The sequence below is a fragment of the Phalacrocorax aristotelis genome, chromosome 3, assembly GCF_949628215.1.
Source record: "Phalacrocorax aristotelis chromosome 3, bGulAri2.1, whole genome shotgun sequence".
NCBI lineage: Eukaryota > Metazoa > Chordata > Aves > Suliformes > Phalacrocoracidae > Phalacrocorax > Phalacrocorax aristotelis.
In genome coordinates this window covers 131,251,049-131,266,865 of record NC_134278.1, presented here as the reverse complement: position 1 = coordinate 131,266,865, position 15,817 = coordinate 131,251,049, and the positions used below count along the sequence as shown (strand labels likewise).

At 40.8% G+C, this 15,817-nt stretch overlaps 1 protein-coding gene across 14 annotated transcripts in view; it reads right to left on the bottom strand.

Annotated features, from left to right (window-relative positions):
• The window catches only part of LOC142055585 (sodium/potassium/calcium exchanger 3-like), a 273,389-nt gene that overhangs the window by 39,828 nt on the left and 217,744 nt on the right, over positions 1 to 15,817 (bottom strand). For 5 of the 14 annotated variants that reach the window (XM_075089697.1, XM_075089698.1, XM_075089703.1 and 2 more), the window contains 2 exons: positions 11,308 to 11,400; positions 2,431 to 2,793 (listed from right to left, as the gene is read on the bottom strand). In XM_075089697.1, the coding sequence (XP_074945798.1) occupies positions 2,431 to 2,793; positions 11,308 to 11,400 (456 nt within the window). Of the gene's footprint in view, positions 1 to 2,430; positions 2,794 to 11,307; positions 11,404 to 14,759; positions 14,920 to 15,817 lie in introns of those variants that run through there. The other 9 variants (XM_075089701.1, XM_075089702.1, XM_075089710.1 and 6 more) reach the window with 6 other exon arrangements.

Below are 15,817 nucleotides of genomic sequence, written 5' to 3'. Positions count from 1 at the left end.
TTTAAAATAACACTTGAAATGACAAGCCATGCCAAGATTTCAAGTCAACCATTAAAAGAATTAAAGTTAAATACCTTTTTTAATCAGGTGGATTGCTGTTCAGGTTTAAAAAAAAAAGCAATTGATCTATAGAAACTCTTTGGCTAAAACCCAAACTATATCTGATGTGCTTAGCCATTTTTTTTTAACAGCAATCCTGTACAATAATCCTTCTGTACCTGTAGAGAGCGCTCCACTAATTCAGTTCAATAGTCAATTGATTCAAAACAGACAAGTTGACAAGTGTAAAGGGATAGAAAAATTAGATTTCTCCTCAAAGCAGTGACTAAGCAGTAGAAGTGGAAGGATCAGTTCTACTAAGCCTAAATCTCTGTTGAGCAATCCATTACAGTCTCTAGCTACAGTAATCACTCTTAAAGTATTCAATTAGTTGCAAACATTAATGTGCCTTCAAGTTAGTTCTAAATAAGTAATGACGTTCTAAAATACTGACACAATGGATTTCTTATTTGTATCAAGATGTATGAAGCAGAAGTAAAAAAACCCTAATAAATATGGATCTAGAAAGAAATACGCAATTTGTAATTTTTAAAATAAGGAGTGTGACAAGTATATGAAAAAACAGAGCATACCTTTGGTGAACAAAATCTGTTCCAGGTTTAATTATACCCTATCAATTACTTTAATTAGGATTTCCTCTTCCTGAATTAAAATCACATTTCATAACTGATGGTGCTTCACAGTGGAACACAGAGCCAAGAGGCTTTTTTTATTAAAGAGAAGTTCCAATGTCAAAACAGAAGCAAAAAACCACTCAGTTTTAAGCACCTGCTAAATTTTCCCAGTCTTCATTCATTATTAGGTTTGCTGAGTGCAGTGAGATAGTCAAACACAACCATGCAAGTTATTGCTAAATAAGATACACACTGCTGATGCAAGTCTTGCTATGCCTTTACAGCTTTTGTAGCCTTATCTCTTTTGGTTCTGCTGAAGCTTTTCATTTCAGTTCCTTAAAACAGCTCATGATTGCTCAGCACAGTCTTCTGTTCACTTTTTTTTTTTACTCTCTTATCCCTCACATCTTTACCCGCATCTCAGCATACATTTCACCACTTCCTTACCCTATATTTCCTGTCCTCCATTCAGGAGCAACATGTTTCAACTTAGCCCCTTTTTCAAGTACATAAACATAGGACTTGCAATTTTTAATTGATTTTAGTGCCAGGAAATTGAACTTTTAGATTAAGAAGTAGGCAGACTTAAATGAAGGCAATATCTTTCTCTTCCCAGCTGCACTGGGCACTATATTTCCACCTTCCACATTAGCCTCCAAACAGTAGATTTCTCAGACAAAATCCTCCTAGTTGCTCTGGCAGCTGAGTAAAATGGAATTAATTCTCTGTCTACTGTGAGGTTTTTAGTAATTTTCAGATCTCCTAACCTCCCAAGTGCTACAATAAGGTAGCATGCAGCGCTTCCTTGCCAAAACAAGTCTCTGCCACTGTTAAAACCTTTCCAAAGTTGCACCTGAACACAACTGTGGGTTGAATTATTGTTTGAACCAACCAGATTACAGCCTTTTCTCTTCTCCCACCAGACAGGCACAAAAGCTCTAACACTGTCTGTGGAGTCATGAACGGAGCCGCATCAGGAACAGAACTGCCTTATGTGCTTCATCCTGCAGTAAGGGCTAAAAAAATTAGCTTTCTTAACAGATGAAACAAGACTCAGTTTTTAGTTTTAAATCATGGCATTCCCGGAAGATGCTTCCTATTCACTGTGAGAGTGTCAAGTTTTTCAAGCACCAAGTAGTCACGAATATGAACAATTTAGCCAGCTATAAATATATACTAGGGCTTCCTGGATGGCGTGGAGCCACCTCAGAAGGGAGGCACCACTGGTCAGCTACCAGCACATGAGTCACTGCCTGGAGTCTCATTATAGATAGCAAATGATTCACAATTATCTGCAACTATATTTGACCATTTAAAATACGAACTCATGATGGAAATCACTACCCGAAGCTCAATACATTATTAAACACTAATCAAGTAATTCATCTGTTAATGAAACAGACCTACTGTAGGTAGGAGCTCTAATGCGTGCAATATTGAGTAAGACTAAGGTCAGCAGAGCAGCCTTTTTGTTGAATTAGCAATATAACTCTACTCCAATGGTAAATGCACTCGTCACCCTGTCTGATCCCTTGTTGCAGGGCCTAACTGGAGATGGGGGGTGAGGGGGAGGGGCAGGGAGAATCACAAAGGGCCCAAGAAGAACATGAAACCAGAGGAGTCAACTCCACCCCCAGCTCCTTCCATTGCACAGAGCATGGCAAAACCTAAGGCCAATCACACAACCATCTTGAAGACAGTCAATCTCAGAATAATCAAGCTGGAATTGACCATCTATTCTTTTTCAAGGGATTACCATCAAAGCACTGAAAGGGATTATGGTCAGCTCTGTCTGGCAACAGATGTGTCTCAGCAGCCTTCCTTCAAATGTCAGTCCTTTGCTTAAGAGAGCAGGAGACAGACTGCTTGGCAATCCCCTGGCTTCTTCAAAGTAGTCAATCATCCGTACAGAGAAGCTGATCAGGAGTAGGAGGAGGGTGATTCTGTAGGCTGGGCACAAGAAGCCAGCCTGATGCTGACTGCACACCCCACCGCAGCAGCTGCAGCTAGTGGATTTGTGCGTTAACAACTCGTAGAATCTGTGAAGATGGCAAGGAAGATTTTGGCAGCTAGGCGCACCAGGTATTGTGAAAAGCAGCATGGGAAGCACATGCTTCTGCTGCAAAGACAGAAAGGGGAAATGGTAAGCAAAGCAGAGCAACCCTCTGTTACATTAGCAGCTGCTTTTGACTCGTAAGATGCCAGCATCGCAGCCCAGAACTCTTTCCCTACAAAATTTCCTATGCTGGTAACTGTATGAAAGCTAAGCTGCTAGACCCACTGACAGGATGAGTCTGTTCTGTGTAAGTATCTCCTCTTCATAGGCAACATCACCTTAGTCTTTGCACACACAAGACCAATTGTAGCCATAAAGAACCATCACAGCAGCAAGTGTGCCCTGTTCTCTGACACACAGAGATTAAGTGGCTCACAGGCCAACAGTTTACACAAGAGTTTTTCACCATCTTTCCCTGAAAAGTATGCAACGTGAACTCTCCACGGAAGCATCCATAGGCTTTCAGCCACACCCCAACACCTGCCTTGCTGTGTTGTTATCTGGCTGTTAACTGACTTAACTGTGTTAACTGGCTTTGACCAGAGTTGAAAGAAAAAAGTCTCATGAAACAGCTCCCTCCCAGAAAACAAAATCTCTAGGCACTACAGCAAAGAATTCTAACCCAACTTGTACTAACAGCATGCTCAAAAATTCAAGGTGACACTCCACACTTCATGCTATCATTTCATATATCAGCCTGACCCTGGAAGATGGAATGGATCTACAATGCAAAAGAATTTAACTATTGTATAACCTTCCTACAGTGCAGTTCCTTGGTTAGTTCCTGTGTTGACTTATATCTAAAAGCTAACCATGGCAGCATGTTTTCTGATGCTTTCCAATATCCAATTTATCTTTGGAAGTTATTTGAAGTTATTTTTATATGGCTGCCACATCCAGCCTCCTTAACACAATTGCCTTTTATATCTGTGTCTGAGAAAGGTACTTGCTTATATAAGATTAAAGTCCTTAAAAATAAATATTTTTAAATGGATTTTAACTCAAACACTTTAAATCAGAATAATATAAGGCAAGCAATGCAGAACAGTTTCATCTTGGAGATGTTGTAATCTTAACACTTTCTAATTTTTATGTCTGCCTTGAAGAGAACTTGTCAGAAACTGTCTTTTCTGAGAGGAATTTTTCTGTTTTTAGCAACTTTATTTTTCCTTTCCTAAAGGGAAAGGAAACAAAATGGCATGTTTCAAGCAGTCTTACACTTATGTTCTCTTCTGCAGGCCAAATTTCTAGGGTATACTACATACCCTCCATGACGCAGGGAAGTCTTCCTTAGACTCTGAAAAGTCAGCACATCCTGTACAAGGAAACTATGTTAAGTGCTGAGCATCAAACCCAAACCTGACCTACAAAGTCTCCCAGAATTCTGCAATCAAACTGTGACTCATCAGCTACCAGCAGGTACTGCACCTGAACCAAAACATTTATCTTTAGGAATAAAGACCTTATTTATTAAAAATAAACTGCCAATATTTTCTGAAAATGGCAACTAGCCCTCCCTAATTTTTTCATGTAAAAAAGTTACTCTTCTCCTGATTTAGACAAAGAGAAAGGAGAGGGGATGCCAAACAAAAAGGTTCTAGAGTTGCATTATTTGGGCATTCTTGCAATTAACTGACACATACAATAGTACTTGGCAAATTATTTTCTAGCAAACAACATAAGGTGTAGTCATGATTTTATCACATCATTTCTGACATATTTAGGATCAATGAAGCTTCTGGTCATTACACAGTGCATGTGATACTTGAGTGATTAGCATTATACTGGATGAGCTGTTAATAATATGTTTCTACAAAATGCAGTAAGGATCCTGGGTGTGTACCATTATTAGATCCAACACTGAGAAAACAAGCAGCAGCAGAAGGCTGCTGCCTTCTTAATGGAAGGCTCAGAATATTTGAATTCTTCAAACATTTCCCTGTTCACAAAGACTGTGATTCCTATTTTGCTGAAAATAATGGGAAAAGTAACCCACTGTTTTCAACAGACTTGAAATCAAGACCGTAAGAGGCTGTTTCCAAAAGGAAATACAACTGAGGTAGATGGATGTATTTGTCGCAGGCCCCTGTTAGTGCAAAACAAAATGAACATGAAAATAATATACATAAACCCCAAGACTTAAAAAGTAATCTGAAGAAATCTGTCACAGATTATTTAGGACTATGAAATTGATATTACCCTGCTATGCTACAGAAAGAAGAGGTTTACATGAAAAGAAACGTATTTGAAAGTATGACATCTTCTCAGGTGGTGAATTATTTAACAGTAAAAAAATCCAAATCAAAAGGAGACCTTATATAATGTGATAAATAGCCATTTCTGTGTCTACTGTTTTTCCTTTGGAGTTTATTTCTGATAAAGTACTGTTAAAGGAAACTACAACACAACCACTGTAAACCCAAATAATAATTATGACCCTGCCATGGTTTAACCCCAGCCAGCAACTGAGCACCACACAGCCACTTGCTCACTCCCCTCCTCCTCCCCAGTGGGTTGGGGGGGGAACAGAATCAGAAGAGTAAAAGTGAGAAAACTTGTGGGTTGAGATAAAGACAGTTTAAGAATTGAAATAAAATACAGTAAAATAGTAGTAGTAATAAACAGTAATAATATTAAGGCAAGAGAATACAAAGCAAGTGACACACAATGCAATTGCTCACCACCTGCCGACCAATGCTCGGTCAGTCCCCAGGCGGTGGCCCCAGCCAGCTTTCCCCTAGTTACATACTAAGCATGACATCATATGGTCTGGAATATCCCTTTGGCCAGTTGGAGTCAGCTGCCCCTGCTGTGCCCCCTCCCGCCTTCTTGCGCATCTCCGGCCTTCTCAGTCAGTAGAGCATGAGAAGCTGAAAAGTCCTTGATTTAGTGTAAGCACTGCTTAGCAACAAAACATCAGTGTGTTATCCACATTATTCTCATGCTAAACCCAAAACACAGCACTATACCAGCTACTAGGAAGAAAAATAACTGTCCCAGCCAAAACCAGGACAGACTCGGACAACATGAATTCATAGCAGCACAGTACAGTATTCCCTAACCAAACTTACCCTAAACAGTACATTGCCACAAACACCCATGTACTGTAACTGTTTCAATTTCTAAAATCCATGAAGGAAATAATGTAATGCAAACATCTTAAATCACAACATTTCCTTTCATAATGTATCACACTATGCTTATTGTCAACTGATTCTTTGTTCAACAAGCCTGATCTCAGCTTTTAGAAGCTGGCAGGGTTGACAATGTAATTCCTACATACAGACCATAAACATAACTCAGAGCTCCCAGCACTCTCTCACCAGAGCACATATATTCCATTTTCATGTTTGCTATCTTTCAGGATGTCATCTAAGCAGCAAAAATCAGAGCAAGTGTGTTCACTAGAAGCAACATGCTCCCAAGGAGCTACAGTCACCTTTCTGAAGCTGCTCTGCCTACACAGTCATCACTGCTGTGCATCAGGGAAAGCACACACCCAGGACCGGACACAGACTGGTGCCTCTCTCAGAAGCCCAGCATAGCTCCGTGTCACCTTACTCATTCAACTCACGAAGAGTTTCCCAGTCCCAAGAGGAAGACAGGTAGCTTTGACTTGATGTCTGTTTCAGAAAATTTTTAGAAAATCATTCAACCATCGCTGCATAGCAACCAAATTTCTGTGATTTTTTGTGTTGGAATGTAAATAAGCTCGTAGAGAAAATTAATGAAACTGCCATCTTTGAGAGCACAACGAAAGAGTTGGCCAAGCTGATCACTGCAGCATGTTTCCAAGCCCTCAGGTTTACAACAGCTAAAGAGGAAAATGGAAGATCAGTGCTTCTAATCTGGCAACAGAACACAGGCTGAAGACAGCAAGGATCAGCATCAGACTGGACAAATGAGCCTCAGCACTTACCACCACCACCCCCCTTCCTGCTAGCATCTCATTTTTCATTCTTTCTGGAGACCTGCATCCTCTTTGGCATCACATCTTTTCCTTCCTGTTTTGATAAGCGGACCATAGCAACCCTCAAAGGGCACGCTGTGTGATGAGGTGGCAAAGCGCCAGAGACGAGCCAAACTGGGAATGCTATTACTGGACTTGTCCAAAGGTCTGAATACAATTAAATATTTTGATACATGGCTGCAGTTTCTGGTTATTTTGTACAGTGAGCTATGAATTCCCAAGACAACATTATTCAGTGCCTTATTCATCAGTAAGCTATGAAGTTTTACCTGACGTTTGATTTTGGGACAGAAAAGCTTTAATGGCGTAAAACCTCTGATGCCAGTTCAATAAATGTCGGAACATTTCAATGAGAAGGATGATGGTTCAGTAAAAAGGATGTCTGTCAGAGACATATACTCAGTTCCTTGCTTTACCACAGACTAACTCTGTAACCACTGGCAAGCTATTCATTCCCAGAATTACCCTAGCCTAACTCACCCTTTGCTTCATTTTTACCACTTGCTGGCTCTGAACCTTAATCAATGGGAAAGTATAAAGACTCCAGAGAATTTAGCCTATAAAATTCCACACCTTCGCTCTTTGTAAAGTGGGGATAATACTGTTTTCCTGGTGTACTAACAGCCAAAAGAATGAACGTGAAAATCCTAAGAGATGGTTAGAAGCTACAGCAATAGGAACTATTTAAGAACCAGAAAGTAAAGTTGGAACTTTCCACTGGTATTTGGCAATGAATTTCTTGTAGATGTTTCCGAGAATGGTAAGATACCCTTTTTAAGCACCCTGAGAAACTGCACACCAGCATGCTAAAGGTTTCTTGGCCAACCGTAAAGTACAAGCATAACATGACAGCCATACGCAGAAGTAGACTACACAGTCTGAGCATCTGAGAGAGCATTCTGAAGTACAGGTCAGCACGAGTAAAAGGCTGTATCTTAATTACTAGGTCTCCTAAGCAGACAAGGCAAATTAAAACAACAAACTGAAAAAAGTCTGATGTCTCAAGCGTTTTCTTTGCTCATTTGTCCAGCTGTAGCAAACGTAACTTGCCATGATTTTACAAATGTGGGGGAGGGAAAGAAGGTAATTTCACTGTACACACAAGTGCAACACACAGACACACTGGGTACACTACACAGAGGCTGGATGCACTGACTGCCTGCAGCTTCCATTTCAATGCTGTAGGTTCAGAACAGTGGTCCAACAGTGCAACTTCCCAGGGTTGGTGAGACATCTGCAAAGGCAGCTTTGAGGCATCTTTTATTTCCACTGTTCATCAGGCCATTCTCCTGCCAGGCTGTCCTTAAGAAAATTTAGGACACCTTTAGCTTCTTAATTGAAAATACTTCTTAACGCCTGGTCCAGTGTCTTGAAATTTCTCAGGCATACCACGTTCCTAATCATTTTGAGTAACTACAACCATGACATCCCAAACAGGAGGTGCACATAATACCTATTCCAGCATCTATTTTCCACACAAGAATTACTTACACAGGAGATACAAAGGTCTGCAGAAAATGACACGGGCACTTGCTTACAGTCCCACTGACATCATGGTTCCTTCAGCACATGCATAAGTGATAATCTAGAAATATTCCTCATAAGTGAGACAGTTTCTTGATTTGAAGATATGACCATTCTCCTTAGATGGCTGTGGACTGCCATCAAACAAGGTTGACATTTGTGCTTATGAGGTACAAGATGTAACAAAAGTGTGTTGCAAAACTGATAAGCCATTCCTGTCCCCAGCAGACCCTGTTTATTGCTGACCACATGAAACTCTGGGCCAGCCAAAGAGGAAAAAATGCTGTCACTGTAGCACTGATCATTTGTTTCCTAGAAAGTGGCCTGGTAAGATTGCCTTAAGATAAAGATAACATGCAACACATGAAACAAACACTTCAACATGTACGCGTGTTACTACAACAGTATTATGAAGCTGCTAACACAGAAACTGTTTCTGCACACTGCACCAGCGTTCATTATAGCTCTCTGTGTGCTAAAGGCACCAAATACCATTTGCTTGGTTCTCCTTCGTCTGCAGCCTGTCATGAGTGTATTTATCATCTGCTACGAAACCCACTCCCCCAAGCATTAGGGTCAGATTCAGGCAGCAAAAGAATGGCATTTCTGTCCCAGAGGAACAGAGGGAATGGAAACAGCAACACCTGAAACGTGGGGCACAGGACCCACGAGGAAAGTGTGGTGCACTAGGAGCAACAGAGGAGGCAGTAGCTAGGAAGAGTCAGTGAAGTGGCGCTGCTTGCCGCTACTTAGAGCTTTTGGCTGGTCAATCACATTTGCTGCAGTACAAGAAAGAAAGAAAAGCAGCATGCTTTCTCTTAATATAAACCGAGCAAGTATTAGCATCTTTCACTGGAAGAAGCTACAGCAGGCAGTGAATATTCTAAGGGAAGTGGTCAAGGTAAATCAATTCAGCGCTTAGAAGCACTTGTAAATTTTGATTGCTCCTTAGAGCAAAGACTTGCCCAGCAAGACAGCCACTGCGACCCTGGCATTATATAAAGCGCAAAATTCTAGCACAGAAGAGACAAATTTGTTGTATTTAACCCTGATCCCAAGCTTGTTTATGCAACACACTACTCTTTTCCTCACATCACAAAAATACACATCTCTTCCCGGCCAGTGGTAGGACACCACAGTTTAATAGGTCAGCATACTCTCAATAAAGTGGCACTGCCTGGACACTATTTTCCTTGCCCTGCTCTCTAGAAGTATATGGTGTTCAGAGCTGTACTCACACAGTGCACACAAAGGCTTTGTTAACTACATCTCAGATCAACTGATCCATTTTTTCTGGAAGAAAATGTTAACTACAGCCGTCTCTACAATACACTTCAGCACAGCCTCCAGACCTCCTCCATTATACATAAATAAAACACCATTAATGTGATTCAGTCATCTTTTGAAAACCATACTGATAATTCCTACTGCACCTCTGCTTTTCGTGACGCCAGCCTGAAAGATCACAGTTCTCTAAAGTCTCTCCACTGCATAAAGTCTCTCTCTGTCATATAAAAAGACCAAAACATGTTCCCACATTCCCCTAGAAAACAGTAAGCTCACCGCAGCCCTGAAAGCCCTCTGACTGATCCCCCAAAGCCTTAACAACCCTCACAGAACAAGAGGCAGAAGAGAAGACATGGTGATCAATGCTTATTTTTGCAGTGCAATTGTTCACGCCTGAGCTAAATTACTACTGCTGAGCAGATCTGGGGCCAATCATGCAAGTTAACTCTGCAGGAAATCCTGGGAAAAAGTAAAATTAAGTCATCAAGTTCAATCCTTGACAGAAGTTCCCAGACACAGAAGCGATTTATAACTATGTAGAAATGAAGATGATCACAGGAGATGCACAAAACCTAATGACAGCAGGCAGCCAATCTAAAGAGCATCCTTTCTCATGCAGTTCTCAAGGTTCCATTTTCCAGCTGTAATGAGGTTAGTGGGACAAATATCAGATATTCACACCCAGGAAAAAATGCATTTCTGAAGAGTTCCAGGGAGTATTTGAAGGTGCTTCCACTGAGGCCTTTACCTCCCTGCAGCTCTGAGCCCCACCTCGAGTCTGGAGTGGCCTCCACCCATGCCTGTACTCCCAGGTGTTTCCCAGGGGCATTAGGAGAGTGTATGTTGCATCCTGCCTTCCTGGCCCCTTTCGTACATCACCATGCATCAGCTCTGTTCAGTGGTGGAATAGAATTGGGAGGAGACAGAAGGGCTCTCACCCAAAAGATATTTCTCACTGGAATATGCTGTATTAGGTATGCTGTAAGCCACAAGACATCTCAAAACAGCCCCCAGAAGCACTAAATTGAATTATTTCTGTTTTCTCTCTACAAGCACGTCCATGCCAAAAACAGAATTACTAGTTCTCGGTGCCTGTATCATCAGGAAGCTGGCCTGAGTATCTTAAGGGAGGAAGCATTAGACTCCTTTAAAGTATGTGGGTACCTGAAGACAAAGCCATCTGACTTCCTGGATTTTTGAGAGTATGGCAGTGAGCTAAGCGTCAGCTTCTTGTCCATTTCAAATGAGACACACTTAGGCTTTAAAAAAAACAACTAAACAAAACCCCCAAACAAAGAAAAAACACCAAAACACAGAATGGGCTGAAATATACATTGAGAATACAAATATAGTATTTTTGTGAGTGTTCAGATTACCCACAAACAAGGAGCCCCCATCAATTTTTCCTAAAATAGGCAAGGAAATTAAATCTATTTTCAATCCAGTAATGGAATTCATAAACCTGTACTGCAATTCTTAAGCTATAGAAATCCAGTTTATGAAAGCTCTAGTAATTTTATGCCTATGCATAATAAAGCTTACATTCTCAGCATTATCAGCAAAGAAAGGCACAAGCTGGTTTACACCAAATATTCTATTCAGTGTACAGGAAAACAATATACACATGAAATAACTGAATGGTAACCTAACCACAAATGCCATCTGTAAAAACAGATGAAATGCTTCCTATTTTACAGAAAAGGCTTGCTACGTATCACATACTGTACTGCACATTCTGCCACACTTGCTTCACATAAACCCATGTGCTTTGTGTTCTGTATGAATATCCCATTTACCTTAAAGAAACTTCCTCTTTTGTCCAGACAACGGGCTTTCATTGTCAAAGACGACATCTTCCCCTGGAAGATTCCACTGTATGCCTTGAACTCCTAAAAGCAGAAACATTTTTTAATGGTTAGTCCAGTCTGTAGGAAATTCCTTTCTAAGCCACAGAAACAGTCACAAGCCTTCTGCCAAAACCCTTTCTGTCAACAACACAGTGCCATTTATTTCCTACCAGAGTCCTTACATATCCCTTTAGTCTATTATTTTTCCACAAATTGCTTCAAAAAGACAGTGTTACTTGAAGTTCCATGTTTCTCCCTTCTCTTCACAACTGATCTGAGTAGATTTTAATGTGCTCATTAAAAAAAGAATGCTAAAGCATGATGATTGTTGTTGTTTCATGCTGAGGTCAAGCAAACAAACAGAACAAAATGTTAGATGTCACTACAATCGCTCTCAAATATTGCCATATTAACAGGGCTGACCAGTGGTGGGGGGGGTGGAGGAACTACAAGTCACCTACAAGGGAGAAAACACATTACCAGGAATGTTAAAAAAACCAAACAAAGGCAACCCCCGCCAAAACAAATAAAACCCAACTCCACCACCCCCCCCACCCCCCAAAAAAAAAAATTTATCCTGCTTGAAGTTCCTAAAATGCAATTAGGTCTTCTGAGAGTCATGTCCAAGTGAGAAACTGAAGGTGAAATTAGGAAGAAACTGCATTTTCCACTATCAGGTAAACTAAATGAATGGTTTAACACCCAGAAGAATACGAAAACGCATAACTAGAGCATGTGCACATAATGAGAAATATCATGGGGGTGATCTCCCGCTGATCAGTAGAGCTCCTCTGAAGTCACAACCAATTCACACCAGTAATTTGTGAACAAACTTCTGAACTAAACAGGAGCCAAGTTCCACGCCGAAAAAGTCCTCCTAGGATTTTGAACAGTGACCTTACAATTGTATTTAAATAGCCTAACTTTTCTCCTTGTGCACACATTTACTGACCACATAGTAGGTAGTTGTGTTGGAAGTTCCAGTTACCTGAGTGACAAATATTGCAGGTGCAAAACGTTACAGAATAAGATAGAGGCACAAGTTTTGACTTGATTTAAGCAGAAATTAAAATATAAATGGCAGGGAGCAGCAGTGAAAATCAAGTTTAGCGGCATGGCTGCAGATGGAGCTTGAGTAAAACAAACCAGCTGGGACAGAGAATGCAGAGTGTTAAATACCCGAATTTGACACATACCTGCCCCCCTGCCCACACACATGTACACACATGCTTCTGCTTCCGTCTAATGCCTTAGGAGAGGGCATCAAAAAGGGTAAATAGAACCAAGGAGGAGGAAGGAGCTTAAAAGTAAAAAAAAAAAGGTTAAATGAAGAGCCATGTCAAGCACAAGTACTGGAAAAGAGTGAGGAGCAGAGGCAGGAGAAAAACATTTTCTCTTGGTTTTAACATGTAGCAGGAAGCTTTAAATTGTTCACCCTCGTTTCCAGAGGTCATACCACAAGAGCACTAGAGAAGGTTACATTTTTCCACTCGGATTCTGGTTAAGGAGCAGCCATGATGGGAAAGCTAAGGAACCAGACCGTTTTCCAGGCAGAGTTTGCAGACTTTAAAGGTTGAAAGAAAAATCCTGAATTCTGCATTCTTGTGAAAGCCAAACACTAGAGTTCAACCAAGACAAGACAAAAAACTGCACGGGGGCAGAGGGAAGGAATCACTTTCTTTGTAAATCAGCATATTTAAAGGAATACATTCCTCATGAGACTCTGAAGCATTGTGATTGGTGTTGTTCTACTTAAAGCCTGTCTAAATAATTTGATTGCACCAATCCTATAAGAGATTAAAGTGAAGTTGGTGGGTTTAGAGGTGCTATTAAATCAGTTGAGCCACGTACTTATTTGCCACATGCACAAGGGTACAAAACAGTCGTTCTGCTCTGGGGAGAATCAGGCATTTCAAAGACTTCTGGTATTTTATATTGGCTATTCTAAACAACCTAGAGGTTGCACTAAAACAAGACTTTTTTTTAATAATAAAATAATAATGTTTTCTTTCAATGAATTCTGAAAAGGGAATTTGCACCTGAAAGACTTAAGGTGGAGGGAGACCCAGGAAACCCAAAAAGGAGTAAGAATTCAGTTTTCCAAGTTGATGCTATCATCTTAATGGCAACACCAAATTCAATACCACAAGGGGGAAAAATTAAATATTTTACATGAGTTACATTACGGGTTTCTGAGCAAGATCATGCAGTTGTATTTGCACCTCTAGTCTCAGTCGTTAATCATTACATTTCCAAACAACAACCCCTCCACAGGAAAGCTAATGTTTTTTAATTGTTGGGTTTGGTTGTTGTTTTTTTTTTTAAAAAAACTTAACTACAAGGACATCTGCATGCAAGCCTATTGCCAAGATAAGACCATGCCAAGATTTTTACATTCATTTTATCTCAAAACAGAGTTTTTAAGCTTCCACACTCAAATATACAGAAGAATGCAAACATACAAATAGTTTGCCCTTCAAAGAGCAGTATCACTCTACGTCAGAAGAGAGCCTCAGACTAGACCACTGCTTACTTTGCTTATAAGAGGCTCTGAAGCTCTAAACTTTTCCATAGCTGCTATTATTGTTACTCTTTATGTAATATTATTACTATCAGTATGACCATAACTCTAAGCCTCGCTGAGCTCAAATCCTTGCTCTTCTCAGCTCTCTACATAGCTAGTGAACCAATCCATGCTACCTTTTGGGGTTACACTGTAATTTCAAACTGACTTAGGGTAACCTAAATACTGTTCCATGTTTGAGTAGTTTTAGGTATTTCTGATTAAAAGCAGCAGAGTGGGAAACACTGTTGGGTTTTTTGTGCATGTTCTTTTTTTAGGCCACACAATATGCAAATAGACATTAACACCCACTGGTAAAATGCATGGCCAGCAGTGGGTGCAACACTCCAAAAACTGAAAGCTGGCCCCTACCTGTCTCCCACCTCGGAGTTCAGAGGTACCTCCACAAGGTACAGAGACACAACTGCATAAAACCAAACCTACTGTTTGGAGGTGTCATTTCTCTACACAGCTGTCCACATTTGATGCTTACTGAGATCCAAAACAGGCTGAAAAACCACTGCTCTGAAGATGTCTTTGTTGAGTTCAGACAGCATGAGGCTGTCAGAAAGGAAAAAATCTACCATCTTTGATTGAGAAAGACAATGGAGAAAGACAGCAAAGCATGCTGTCTTCTGTACATACCAGAGACAAGCATTTTCTCCTTCCTCTGTGTTTTGAGCATTGAGGCAGAGAGTCTAGATAGATTTGCTTAGCCATTGCCTGGGTGACTGCTCAGAAACCCATCTGAAAATGTCATCACTGTATAATTCATGTGCCCTTTTGTCTAGCCATCTGGAAGATAGCCTCTTCTGCATTTAAGCAGTCAGTACTTTACCTACTTAGCAGTCTCCACAGCTCTTAGCTCTCAAAGGGCAGCAGGTGCTAGACTACTGCCTGCTGCTCTGATGTTTGGGTGGCTTCCTTCCAGCAACATGAGTCTCTCCTGTAAGTAGCGCTGTCTTCCCACAGCTCTTCAAATCAAAGACAAAGCTCATCTGTGTAAAGGACAAGACAGGGGAGGGAAAAGGAATGATTTGCTTGGTTGGCAAATTTCTCTGAAATGCAATGCTACTCCATGGATGCTAACACCCATGCAAGCTTCATGTTTCAAAAAAACCTGGTGCTTTTCACCTTCTTTCTTCCATTCCCTTCTCCTCCTGGTTTTCATTTACACAGGAATGCCAAAGCACCGTTCAGGTGCCTGGATGCAGCCGAGCCTTCTGACTTCTTGTCAAAACAGCTCCTACTTCCCTACCTCTCCCGCAGTTTATTTGGTATTTTGTATGTTGTTATACCTAACTGTAGTAGTGCTGATCACTATCTTCCTGGACTTCTCAGGATCCTTCCCTTTACTCCTCTCATTCCAATCATGCATTTACAGAGCAAAACATCCCATTTTCTTTAGCTAAAAGTCCCAGCAATGATAAGACAGTCTGTACTCCACCCCTGAGCTGGAAAGCAAAGGCAACAGCAATCTGGGGAACTTAAAAGTCCCTGCCCACAATCCTTACTTCACCTGTGCTCGGTTTCCTAAGGAATCAAGGCTATGCAACTGCTCTGGCTTCCTGTTCCTTAGTTCTTAACTATGATTTTTGATGTCTTGGCCAAACTAACAAGATCTGTCTGAGGAAAAGAATATCTGTTTACAAATCGTGACAAAAGGAATGAGGGAAGAGACTCTGTTAACGCCGTTACTGAAGGAAGAGGAGAGATCTGCAGCCTTCCTTTTGCTGGCCAACCTACAGAATTATCCCACTGAAGGAACTGGCTGTCCTCTTTCATTATCAATCTGTAAAAGCCACCCAACCACTGAGCATATACACTCACAGACACTACTTTAGGCAAACAAGGCGTTTCACTAGTCTGCACCCATTGAAGAACAGGAAAAAATAT